The 13,787-nt window shown below is 27.5% G+C and overlaps 1 protein-coding gene across 1 annotated transcript; it reads right to left on the bottom strand.

The window, feature by feature from the left end:
- Positions 1 to 226: 226 nt before the first annotated feature.
- On the bottom strand, positions 227 to 1,256 carry LOC106766269 (vacuolar iron transporter homolog 2). Its single transcript, XM_014651013.2, has one exon. The coding sequence runs from the start codon at positions 1,152 to 1,154 to the stop codon at positions 477 to 479; it is 678 nt and encodes a 225-aa protein (XP_014506499.1). The 5' UTR covers positions 1,155 to 1,256; the 3' UTR covers positions 227 to 476.
- Positions 1,257 to 13,787: the final 12,531 nt, after the last annotated feature.

Below are 13,787 nucleotides of genomic sequence, written 5' to 3'. Positions count from 1 at the left end.
AATGAGTCATTTTTTCTTTACTATGAACTCAATATAATTTTTGATAACTTGTATAATACAATTTACTTAAACTTTTTAGTATTTCAACATTAAATAGTGTCTACCAAAAGCACATAAAAAAATTTAGAAAATTAAAAATCACGTCTCATTGTTTAGTAATTTGAGAGTAATTAACACACCATGGCTCACTGATTAATCCAAATATGATAATAAATCAACCCACAGAAAACTCCAAGCTTTATAATTATCAATTATCATCATGCAAATAAAGAGAACTCCATGTACAGATTACAATACTTTGAAACACCTTACTCTCTTTATGTGCTAGTTATACCAATCAAAACAACTTTCTTTAACCTATGTCTCGTCTCATCATTTTCAGCAAAAATGAAGAGAGTCTACATAACTGCATAATTAACAAGTTATAACTACATATAACATATAACATGAATACAAAACAAAGATAGGATACTATTCTAGAGTCCACTTGAACCAATCAACTTGGTTAGACCAAAAGTGATGAACATGGCCATCCAACCCCCAAACAAGACCCTCAAAGAAGATCTCAAAACTGGAGCCTTACCCAACACAGCCCCTAACCAACCAAACACCGCCAAAGCAACGGTCACGGCCGCCACAACCACCCCAATCCTCACCTTAAATTCCCTTATAAAGGAGGCTGCAAGCAATGGCACCATTGCACCAACAGAAAAAGCTAAAGCTGATGCTGCTGCAGCCTGCAAAGGATTTGGCAAACCCTCTTTCTCTTCTCCATTGGTATCTTCTACTACTCCTTCTCTGTCACTACCAGACATCCTTTCTCTTTCTCTCTTCATCTGGGCAACCTCTATGTCAAGCTGTGAGTACACAGACACAAACTCACCTATGGCCATGCTGCAAGCCCCTGCCACCAACCCTGCAAACCCTGATAAGATCATGACCTTCAGGTCTTGCTTCACGGCTCCAATACCCATCATGAGAGATGCTGTCGAGACCAAACCATCGTTGGCTCCCAACACGGCAGCGCGCAGCCACTGAGATCTTTTCGAGTAGTCAAAGGTGTCCTCGGCTTCGATCTCCAGAGTTGTTGCATGTTGCTCAAGGTCATTGTTTGGAAGCTTGGCTCGGTTCAGGGATGTTTGATTTGATGACATGGTGGAGAAAAAGCTTGAGCCAACTGAAGGAAAAAAATAATCAACAACAGAGGATGATGAAGAAGATGATAAAGAATAATGATAAGAAAAGAAAATGGTGTGTGGAGAGAGTGTGGAGGACACACGCTACCAACAAGGGTATTTATGGATGAAAATCCTCTTGTGGAGGCAAAAGTGGGGCAAGCCCACTGGTTAAAAGACAAAAAGATATTTTATTCGCATAATGTGTTAAAAATCCCATATCGACTAGAGATAAGACTATTTAATTATATATATGTGGATGCAAATCTCATGGATGTAAACTTCACCCTACAAACTGGTTTTGTGAGGTTGAATTAGACTTAAACTCCACTTCTATCAAAATGTTATATAAAAATATGTATTGGGTTTTAAAAATATGGTAATTTTTGTCTCAGTTCTTAAAGATTGAATTAAAATTATAAAGGAGGAATAATTGAAGCTTCACTCAAATTATAAATATAGTAAAAGCGTGTGTGGGACTAACCATATATACTTTGAGATATTATATTTTCTGAAACTTGATTTGCAAGTTTTTTGGTTTGACAAATAATTGAGCCTTTCTGTTTATAAATTCATAAGAAAGCACAATCTGTGAACATGAGTTGCTTGGTTGCACTTTAAACTCACAATCTACACTTTTTTTCACTATATCAAAAGTTGGGGTGTGTAATTTATGAGGTAACAATTAACAAACCATAATAAAATAAATGACAAGTCTCAAAACTTTGAAGGATGAAGAAAAAACAGGTTAATACTGTTTAGGAAGTTGCCCACACCAGTGACACCCACTTAAACAAAATTAACTTGTTAATAACATCAAATTCAGCAGACAAACATAATCAAGTGGAAGAAGAAATTAATTGTTTAGTTATGTAATGTCCCACACTGCTTTTCTTCACAAGAAAAAAAAAGGTTCACCTCTTTTATAAAGCTCCAATATGTGAGAACTGTTGATCAGATAAAAAGTTTCACCAACATGGAATGGTGTATGGTTGAATCCCAGACGCAAATGAAATAAAGATAAGTGTTGATTTATTTTGCAAGAAAACAAAGTAAACAGAAGGTAAAGTAATTTAGTTTTTTGGTGTGCACATGTGTGATAATAGGAATGAATATGAGAAAAGAGATTACCATACATCATCTCTTTATTCCTAAAGAAGTGATCCAAAAGGAATATAAATTTTTGGCAGTTACACTTGACCTGAAGTTATATGAATCATAATTATGGCGTGACTTAGACAAGGACAAAGGTGTTGTTAACCCTTATGCAATGCATCTCTTTCCATGCCAAAATAAGGGAAAAGCATTTAGATGCACATAGCTTCTTCTTTCAGTTTTAATTCAAAAACTGGCACAGAGAATTTCATGTTAAGTTTCCAAGAAAACTACAGAAATTCACCCGACTTTGAGCTTAGTATGTTAATATGTGTATAGTATGACTCCAAGACTGATGGTTAACCCAGGATGTAATTTCAAAAGAACTGGTTAGATAACCGAGTGGTCAAATTAAATCAGAGCTAAAAATGATTATGTTGAATTTAAGTAAGATTTGGGTTGTAATTAAGACAATAATAATATAAAATTCATTTTAAAATTTATAAATATAAATTTAAAAGAGTGTGATAGATTGATTATATTTATTATATATTCATTATAAGGACACTACTAATTTGAAATTCATTTTAAATTTAAAATTTATAAACACAAGTTTAAGAAATTATGTAGGTTGATTATATTTATTACATATTCATTGCTAGTACTGTGAAATTCTTATTGGCTTTGACATCCAATTACATTTTGTATGTAATTCCTCAATTTGATCAAACGATAATTAATATGAAGTAAAAAATATATTTTAACCTGAGTTTAGAGTTTAAATACCGTATCAAGTGAATATTTAACCTTGATCCCATAAACTAAGACATTATATTTAAAGGTAATAGCCTTTATATTCCTCATTCTTCTTGGAAAATTTGGGTTGGTTGAAAACTCTATTTATATTCTGGTCTCATTTGTGCAACTTAATTAGATGGAATTATCAGTTACACTAAACAAAATAAAGTGAAATTATCACATTAATATTTATCACATATTTTGAGGTTTTATTATCTGGCTTTAGTTGATTAAGTAATTAAAGATAGGAGTTATGGAAAAAAATTTAGTATGTTAAACTCTCAGGTGTGACACTAATAACTTATAATTAATTCAACTTTTTAACGTAAAAAATACATAAAAGAATATTTTAAATTTATTCTTATTTTGATCTATTTTCACGTGATGTAGATGAGTTTTATTAATTTTTTGAAAATTAAAAAAAAAATTGATTATGTCATGAAGAGATCTCACAATTGATCCATTGAATTAAGGTAGTATTAAGAACATATATTCTATATGATTATCAATTTTCTTTTATCTTATCCGTAAAAATAATTGGTTATTTTCTTGCGTTTATAATTTAAGAATTTATCGATCATACTTAAACTTATAAAATAATACAAATATAATTTAAGAATTTCTTTATGAGACTTAAAATTATATAAATCAGTACAATGGCTCTGTTTTTCATTTAGAACAAGACAAACATTGAGCATAAAAGAAGAAAAATAATCAACAATAATGAATTTAGTAAAATAAAATATCAGCTAACATATATTCAATTACATCAAACTTCCAATTAAAGAAAAAAGAATACTTACTATAGAAGAAGTGGGGTTGTTTTTTCCCTGGGCATAAAATTCATCCTTTCAGAAGAACTAGCTATTTTTCGTAATGACGAGATTTTAATAAACAATACTTAAGCAGGATAAAAATATATAACTTAAATATTTGCAAACAAAAATTATTTATTTATTTTCTCATACTTGGACTCAGTCACTTTTAAATGGGTTATTTATCCTGTTCCAAAATGTCCAATATCCTTCTAAATAACAATTTTCATTTTCTTTATTTTTAAATTTTGATGAAAATTGTTGACTCTTTTAAGGATTTGACTATTCCACTAATGTCTTCAAAAATATATAAAAAAAAAGTACAATAAAAATAAATATAAAGTTAAGCTTAAAAAACAACTTAATCAAAATTAAAATATATCCTCGATATGAAATAATAAAATGTTAAATAATTGCATTTAGAATTTTATATATATATATATATATATATATATATATATATATATATATNATATATATATATATATATATATATATAGGTTTGTTAACACGCGTACATCTGTTTTTCAATTGGTACGTTTTAACAATGTGTACCGGATTATAATAGACAAAAGTACCCTCATTTATCATGGATTCAAGCTTTAAGATCAAGGATATTTAAATAATTTTCATTCTCAAAACTAAAAAAAAAAGAAACCCCCAAACCCTTACTCACATCCCTCATTCCTCTCAACCATTTCTCTCTCATCTCTCTCACTCCATTTTTTCTGTCATCTCTCTCATTCCAACATTTTCTCTGTCATCCCTACTGTTGCCCCAATTGAAAAAAAAAAATCAGAAACCCTTTGTCATCAGAGATATTTTCTCTCTCATCTCAACATTTTCTCTGTCATCATTCCAACANTTTTTCTCTTATCTCAATCCAATTGAAGATGGTGGTAGCAATTTGAATCAGAGATATTTTTTAAAAATTGAAAAAGTTTACTCTTTTATAATCATTTTATATTTATTAATGTGTGTAAAATGAATATAAACTTTGTCATTTGATGTTACTCTTCCCAAATCTCAAAGGTAAAAAATGATTTTACTGGTTTTTATCTTGCACAGTGGTTAAAGTTTATTCTAAACGCTTGTAGAAGTTGATTCAATGATAAAAAAGGGACATAAGGGAATTAAAGAAATTGATATAGAAGAATTCCCTAGGAGTACAATTCCTGATAAAAAAGGGACATAAGGGAATTAAAGAAATTGATATAGAAGAATTCCCTAGGAGTACAATTCTTTCAATTTTAGGTTGTAATCTTATATCGTGTATCCCATACCAACAGAGAAAGGAAAAAGAAATACTTTGTGTAAGGAAAAAGGACAAGGGTTAGGCAAGGGTTTATGATTTTTTTTCAATTGAGGCAATACGAATGACAGAGAGAAAATGTTGGAGTGAGAGATGAAAGAGAAAGGGTTGAGAGGAATGAGAGAGGTGAGTAAGGGTTTGGGGATTTCGCTTTTTTTTTTTAGTTTTGAGAATGAAAATTATTTAAATATCATTTACCTTAAAACTTAGAATCCATGATAAATGAGGATATTTTTGTCTATTATAATCCGGTACACATTGTTAAAACGTACCAACTGAAAAATAGACGTACGCGTATTAACAAACCCCATATATATATATATATATATCGATGACAATTAAACAGGTCATACTCCCAAAATATAAAAGAATTTAGGAACTGTTGTTCATACCAAGCATATTCATGATTTGATAAAATTTGAGAAGTAATCTATTTAATTAAATACAAACTGGCATTACTTGAAATGAAAAAACCACTAAAAAAGAAATAGAATAATTTTAAGATAAGGTCCACCCTACTCATTTCATAATTGAAAGTGACTACATACAATGGAGAGAAAAATACTGTGACACCAAACCACCACACATACGTAACTTTAAAATAAACTTTTTCAGACCATGATTTTGACTTCAATTTCTGAAATTGCAATTTCTTTTTAACTAATTTGGAATCGCAGTTTCAGACATTGCTTTTTCCGTCTTTCATACCTAGAATTCTGACTATTAAATACAGTAGGTTAATTTTTTTTTTTATAATTTTTTCATATCAAACTCAAATAAAACTATGGATGGGGAGTATATTGCGTGAGTGAGATCCTAGATTTAGACAAGTTGGGAAAATTTACAGCATAATAGTTATTCTTTCCTTTCTTATTTATATCATTTAAATTATAACTGGTATGATATAGTTTTTCTTATAAGACTCGATTTATGATTTATAATATGTTTAGTGTTATTATTTTTATATTAATTAAATCACACTTAACTAAGGGAGAAATTGTACTAAAAAATTATTTGACTAATGAGCAGAGTATTAATGGCATGGATAGATTATAAAAATATGATCAAGGTAAGATAAATTAGAAAACAAAATATTGAAGAATTTAATTTTAATTAATATTATTACGAATTATTATATGTACGCTAAATAATATTCATATATGTTTATAACATAACAGTTTGGAGCTTTTTTCTACGGTAATGTCAATAATTACTAACACACCTCACCTCATAAAAAAAAATCAACTTTTCATATGGAATAAATAATTAAGTGCATCATCAAAATTTAATAATCTTTTTAAAGTGTTCTTCTTAGCAAAAGCCAACATTTGATTAAAATTAAGACATCTTAAAAAATCATTGAATAAATTTTAAATAATGAAAACTATTTATGTTTGAAAATATAAGAATAAAAGGTATGATTTTTACAAATAATAATGGAGGAAGTTACTAATATTCTCCTCTACGTACGAATTGGATTTTATGCATTAAAAGCAAAACTCTTGTATAAAATGGTTATTGAATTCCACGAAAAAGAAAGGGTGATTAAAAAGAAAAAATAAAGTTTATACTTTCTCCAAAATAGTGGCGAGAATATGATTGAAAGTGACATTAATAGCAAGATTGGAAAATAAAGTTATACTTTATCGGGATCTTTTGATGTGGATATAATTAACTATAAACTAAATCTACAATGACCAAATTAAAAAATGAAAACAAGAAAAAGAAAAGATAAACCTATATTAACATATGCTATAAAGAGGAGATCGATAGCAAAATGATGTACACAATATCCTATGAGGAAAAGGTGAAAATAATAAAAGTTACCATATATATTTTAAAGCCATAGGCATGGTGTCCCTTTTCATGTAGGATATTTTGCGTATTTGTAATAAATGTAGAAATTTTATATATCACTAGCTACCCTCTTTTCAAATTTTATAGAGCTTTAAAATATAAGCATAGGGAGCCATAGCAAAGCAATAAGAAAAAAGAGTAATCACCCACACAAAAATTACCCTAACCCTTTCTTAAGAAACTTTGGCAATTCCAAGTTCATAGATAAAAAGGATTTTTTAAGTTGAAGTGTTGAATCCCAAATATTAGTGTTATACTCAAATTATTTATTTATTAATTTAAGTTTTTTAAAATTAAATATTTTTGTTTAAAGTAAAGATAAATAGTAAAAAATAAAAAGGTAAAATTAAAATAAATTTAAGAATATAAACAAAGAGATAAAGATAAAGAGATAAAACTCTTAACATGCTGATGAAGCCAACTTTGGCATTCAAATGTAAATGGAAGAACAATTTTTAGTGTAATGAAGCCAACTTTTGTATACAAATATATTTATTTACCCTATGATAATATTGAATTATGAACTTTCTAAATTATTCATATAGAAATTCCTTGAGAGTTATAATAAATTGATCAACATTGTATAATAAGAGTTTTAAATATATCTAATTATAATTCATATATTCTTAGTATTAATTCTAATTAGTTTTTTTTTTTCTCAACCATCTAAGTTTCTAATATCAAATCAATAAGTATAAGATTATTAAATTCATGAATAATTATAATAATAATAAAGTTAGGCAAGGTTAGTAAAATGTTTCTTCGCTTGTAGATTTTTAACTAAGAAACACAATTTTCCACATACTAAATATACCACTTTAAAAACAAGACAACATTTATGTGTATCTTTACTATTTTTCTTTATCTTTTTGAAATCATATTTCTTTTGTATTTACTTCCTCCAACTTGCTTTTTTTTTTCTTTGAAATTACTTTTAAAAATAATGATGTATTGTGTATGTTTTTTTTTTTTAACTATTTAAATGATGGTACTGTTGACCTTAATCCATTGTATAACATTTTTCCCATTTTTGAGTGTATTAAATATTAACTTCAAACTTGGAACTCCTACTATTTTTTATTCAGATACGTTCTCTTCGTTTATAAGGTGTGAAAAACATTTGTTTTACTATTAGGCCCAAAAGTTCTGAAATAAAAATTTGTATTTGGATCAATTGATAAAAGATAATTCATGATAGGTTTGTTTTTTTAGCGTAGTGGTTATAGAAACAAAACATCTTTGATACTTTCCTCACAAAAATATTTAATTAAGCAATTAAAGATGCATTGAAACTCACATTAGCTTTATCATTTGAGCAACTTTCACTTAAAGAAGATGAAGATAAATAATATTACAAACATACTTCTTCATTATCTTTTAAAATCATAAAATTTTTGTTTGGACATTCAAAAGCAATGTTTCTAAAACCAAAGCATGTAAAACACTTTTTTCACTTGCTTTTTTTCTTCAAAATTATGGGGTTAGATATTTCCTCGGGCTTAGGAACACAAGATGAGTGTAATTAGATTTATAATATTTACTATGATCTTTAAAAGTTTTTACCCCATCTCTTGGTTGGTCTCTCCATGAGGAATAATGGGATGTAAATTTGTTGTAAAAAACCTTTTTTTATGGACTAGTTCCTGACTAGTTCCTCCAAAGTCCTGTCAATGAGTTTCACGATATTTCAAGTATCATGATTGAGATCATTCATGAACCTTGCAAAAGTGTATTTCAATTTTTCCTTAGTTTCACATGTAATGAGAAAAACTGTTATCTTATAATATTCTTCCACGCTCTTATGGCCTTGTTTAAGCCCTTAAGAGTTTAAGAATTAACTCTTCTTTTAGAAAGAAGGAACAAATATTGATCACATGTTGTTTAACGCTCTCCATGTTAATGATTTCTTTCTTTTGTAATTCATGATCTCATTTATCATTTGGTTCACCAAATTAATGTATAATAAGGGGTGATAAAACGGATCAATCTGACCCGTTTAAGTTCAATTCGACATTTGTTTGTTAAAAATGAGATGGATTGGATTAGTCTAACAATTCAAAACGGGTTAAATTTTACAACTCGGCCTAACTTGTTGTCGGGCTGTTAGGCTAATAACCTGGGTTGTTTTTTTTTTTTTTCTAGCATCAAAAGTCTAATATCATATGAAAATGAGTTGATTTTTTTTTTAATATGAAAACGAGCTAACGATGGACTCAAGGGTTGATTTCAAGTTGAAATGACAGAAAAGGGATTGTCATCTGAGTTGTTTTAAATCTAGACCGAATTGTATCAAACTTTAGTTGACTTGTATAAGATATTGATTGAATTGTTATCAGACCTCAACCCAGTTGTCAGACTATATTAATATGAAGTGTCTAGTATGAGTTCGAATTTTTTTAATAAAGTCAAGTTGGCAGGCTTGCCTTACTAACCCACAAAGCTAGCTTGTCGGACTATCAGGTTTTGACAAACTAGGTTGGTTCGGTTCTTGAATTAAAAATGTTGTTTCAATTATTATTTTTTTTGGCTAGGTTAGCATACTGACTCGTCAAACTTAGTCTTTTTTACCCTTCCTTTGCATAATCTTCAATCTCTAAAACGATATTTTAACTATATATAATTTCATCAATTTCATGAAAAAAAAAAGATTGGATCTACTTTCTTCTTCCATTTTGTGTACACATAAGATTAAAACTACCACTAAAATTTAGAACTATTTCATTATGTTTTGGTAATTTTCTTCATTTTCAACCTTTCCTCTTGTTCTTCCTTTGCCTTCATAATAGAAGCCATCTATTCTACTTCGTTGTAAGAGGAAACTTTTGAATATCTTCTCACTCTTCTTTCTCCTCAATCTCTCTCTTTCTTTTCTACCAATTTTTGAGTTATTATGTGACCATTTGTCTTCTCTCCAATCATAATCTCGGTAAAGAATATTTTCTTGTTGACGAAAGTAATTTCTTGATGAATAATTGAATATATGATTTCTATTAATTAGTTGTTTAAAAAAAAATAACATTAGTTTATTTTATCTACCAAAAGATATGTAACATAAATCTTCATTTATAAGAATTTAGGCTAAAACTTTATTTATCAAATCTTATTTTTCTTGATCCCATTTACGTATTTTATCTTACACTTTCAATAACTATCAATTTTTCTCTATTTACTAAATATATAAAAAAATAAATATAAAAACTTTAAAATAAAAGAACTTACACACACACACATATTATATGCAATAAAAAAATAAAAAAATAACTTTTCATAAAAATGGTTTACTATTCATTTGATTGGTTAGGGTCCCCAAATTTAAAGGTAAAAAGAAAGTGTTTCAGTTGAGGGTACTTTATTTCTTCTCAATTAATTAACCAAGTAAATGGAAAGAAAAGAAATGCAAAGTATATGGGGATTAAAAGAAATAATATCTTATTTTCATTGAGACTGTTTAACTATATGCCTAGGTCATCCTTCTAAATCAAGCTCTATGATTTGTAACTTTAGTTCAAATCGATTCATATGACCAATTTCAATCATCTTGATTGTGACCAGTGTTTATTGTTTTCATTATTTCACACGTATCTAATTAACCGTAATCTAATATCAAAATGAAATTTAATTAATTTTAGAAACTGTGAAGGAAAAAGAAGAGCAATGGAATTTGATTAGAAAAAAACCTAAAAGAGAACCAAAGTAACATAAGGAGAGATCAGCAGATTATGAAGAGAATGAAAGTAACACCAATGCAAGAGCTTGCTGTGGCCAGCAATGGTAAATCTGAATTTTGAAGATACATTTTTCAAAACTAAGAATTGACACACCAGGAGTTATTAATAGTTAGTGATTTATTTATATTATTGTACAACGTTAATTGTATCTTACAATTTGATTATAACTACCAGCACAATCTAGGATGGATAATGAACATCACATACAAACAGTTTTGACCATAAAATAGTATAATATAAGTGGGCAACTGAGAAAAACTAGTGGAAGGTTGGGAAGGTTCAAAAAGGAGGGAAACATTCACATGGTGGTAAAAATTTTATTTTCCTTTTGTATATATAACTTTTGTATAAGAATTACAATCTAATTTTCTCTTTTTTAATTTATATTTGTTATTGCTGATAAAAAGATACTTCTCAATTCAAAATTATATATAGATGTTATGTTCTGATTCTACATAGATTTAGAACTACTTCAAGTTCATTCTTTAACACTATTGAGTATATATAAGATCTAAATTTTTGAAAATAAAACCACTCTAAATTTCTTATTAAAAAATTGATGAAGTTGTAGTTAGAAAAGTATATATATCCATAATTTGTAGGAGAAGAAAATAAAAAGATACAATGAACTAATTTATGCACATTAACATTTATTGAAAAGAAAATGATCTTACTTTAAAAATTGAGTAAATATGTTGAATTTAACTTATAATAGAAGCTTAACTCATTTTATATCTTATTATATATATGAAAAAAAGTTTATATAGAAAAATTATATTAAATCATGTTTATTAAATTTGTTATAACATGAAATTTTAACTAATTTACAAGTGGTTCGATTTATTAATACGATGATATGATGAAATGAGAATAGATGTAAAGTCTAAATACTAATATTAGGGGTGATGAATGAAGTAGAATAATTACACAATGTGAATCTAAATTAAGATATTACATGAATGAGTTTACAACATTATAGATATTATTAAAGTAAATATGGTTAAAAAAAGTCACTAGTAAAAAACCTGACTTTTTGCAGTACATATTATGTCATGGCTCACCAGAAACCACAGCATAATATTATGTGGTGACAATTTCAAAAATAAAACGAACTTATAGGCCGCGTCTTTGGGAAACCGTAACCTATATTCCAGTTAACTTTCTGCCTTTGACGCCACGTCAGAAAAACAATAAATGGATAGAGGAATAATACTCCACAAAATTGTGATTTTTTTATGTGCTAAGTCCAATTTCTACTCCTACCTTAGCCATTTGAAGATTGATTAAAAAAGAGAGAGATAGTAAGAGAATGATATTGGATTGGTGAAGAGGAAAAGCACTAAGTAGAGTGAGAAAAGGAAGAGTGGAAAATCAGATAATATAATTAATAATAGAAAGGAGTGTGCATCCCACACGATGACCACCAACATGGAATATCTCCTTCAATCAAAAACAGAAACAAGAGTTTTCAATGTTTTTGCATTCCAACATACTTCCATTATTTTGGTCACCAACTTGCTCCATTGATGAGGTCATGAAGGGGAGTATTCAATAAACTCCACCAACTTTTGTCTCATTATTAAAGCACAACAATATAAAGTACCAAAGGTATAATGACATCCATAACATCAAAGCGTGGTTAAATAGAATTCGTCTCCAACATCACTTAAAATACTATACTAACTTATAGTTGCATATAGTAATTATTAATAACTCTCAGTTAGGTTGTTAGTGTATTCTTAATATAAATTTTTCTAAGGATTAATTTGAGTGGGAAGAATTTGATAAATTTATGTAATTTTGATTCAATATTTATTAATTCTTTTTATCTATTAAGTATTTAGAATTTTTTGTTTATTTTTTAATTGGATATTTATCTTTAATTAGTCTCTTAACTCAATGACATAGGTCATGTCATCTTAGTTATTTATCTTTACTTGATAATAAATATGAGATTATCTTTTATGATAAATGACTTTTACTATTTTTATTAAAATCGTATTCGATATATAATTAATAAGTAATTTGTCACTTTATTAAAAATGATAATGATGATGATTTCTTGATTAACGTAAGTAATAATATAAAAGACATCCATTAATAATGATCTCATTATCTAATACGTTATCATAAAACAATTCAAATTAGTTGTTATTTTATAAATAATATTATTTATTTAACCGTAAAATGTAATATATATTACATAGAAACAAATAAGATGATTAAAATATATAACAATTACGCTATCCAATTAGCCAAAAAAATTAAACAACAAAAACTTAATTAAAAAATGAAAAAATTTAAATAACTCATATAATTCTTTAATAAAAACTGAAATAAAAATATTTAAATTTATAAAACACTTAAAAATTAATTAAATCCTTTTGTAACCAAGAACAAAGGAGTATAATATTTGTTAATATTTAAAAAAACTCAAATTTCATGAGATAGAATCTGGGCAAAATATATATGAATTGAAGATAACTCTCTCCTCTTATAAACTAATTTTATTATAAAGGTAGTATCTAGACTTCAAATTTGTAAGATGTAAACGGGGCACACGCCAAGTATAATTTTATAAAAATTAAATAAATTGTATTGACCATGAAAGAATACATTTATAAAAATAAATAAAAAATTAAAGTTCCCAGCAATTAAATATAAATAAAAGATAATTTTTATCGAACAGGTCAATTTAATATTTGGTGTCTAAATCTCAAACCCTAATAATAGAGGTTGTCTTAATAATAATTAAAAGCAACTTAATATATGAATAAGATTAAGCATGCAGTAATAACCAATAAAAAAAGAAATGGTAGTTTTTAATATTCCGTGATCTAGTAATCTTGATGATTATTCAGTACAAATTTAGCAGTTTTTAAATAAACTTCTACGTGCCATTAGAAACATACAAAGTAACTAATTAATAAATATTTAAGTCTAATAATCAAGATGCATCAAGTGAAAATACACTGAAATTAATTAATTGTTATGATTTCCCAGCCAT

The sequence above is a fragment of the Vigna radiata genome, chromosome 1, assembly GCF_000741045.1.
Source record: "Vigna radiata var. radiata cultivar VC1973A chromosome 1, Vradiata_ver6, whole genome shotgun sequence".
Lineage (NCBI taxonomy): Eukaryota > Viridiplantae > Streptophyta > Magnoliopsida > Fabales > Fabaceae > Vigna > Vigna radiata.
Note: the sequence above shows the minus strand (reverse complement) of the source record. Positions and strands in the feature narration are given on the sequence as shown.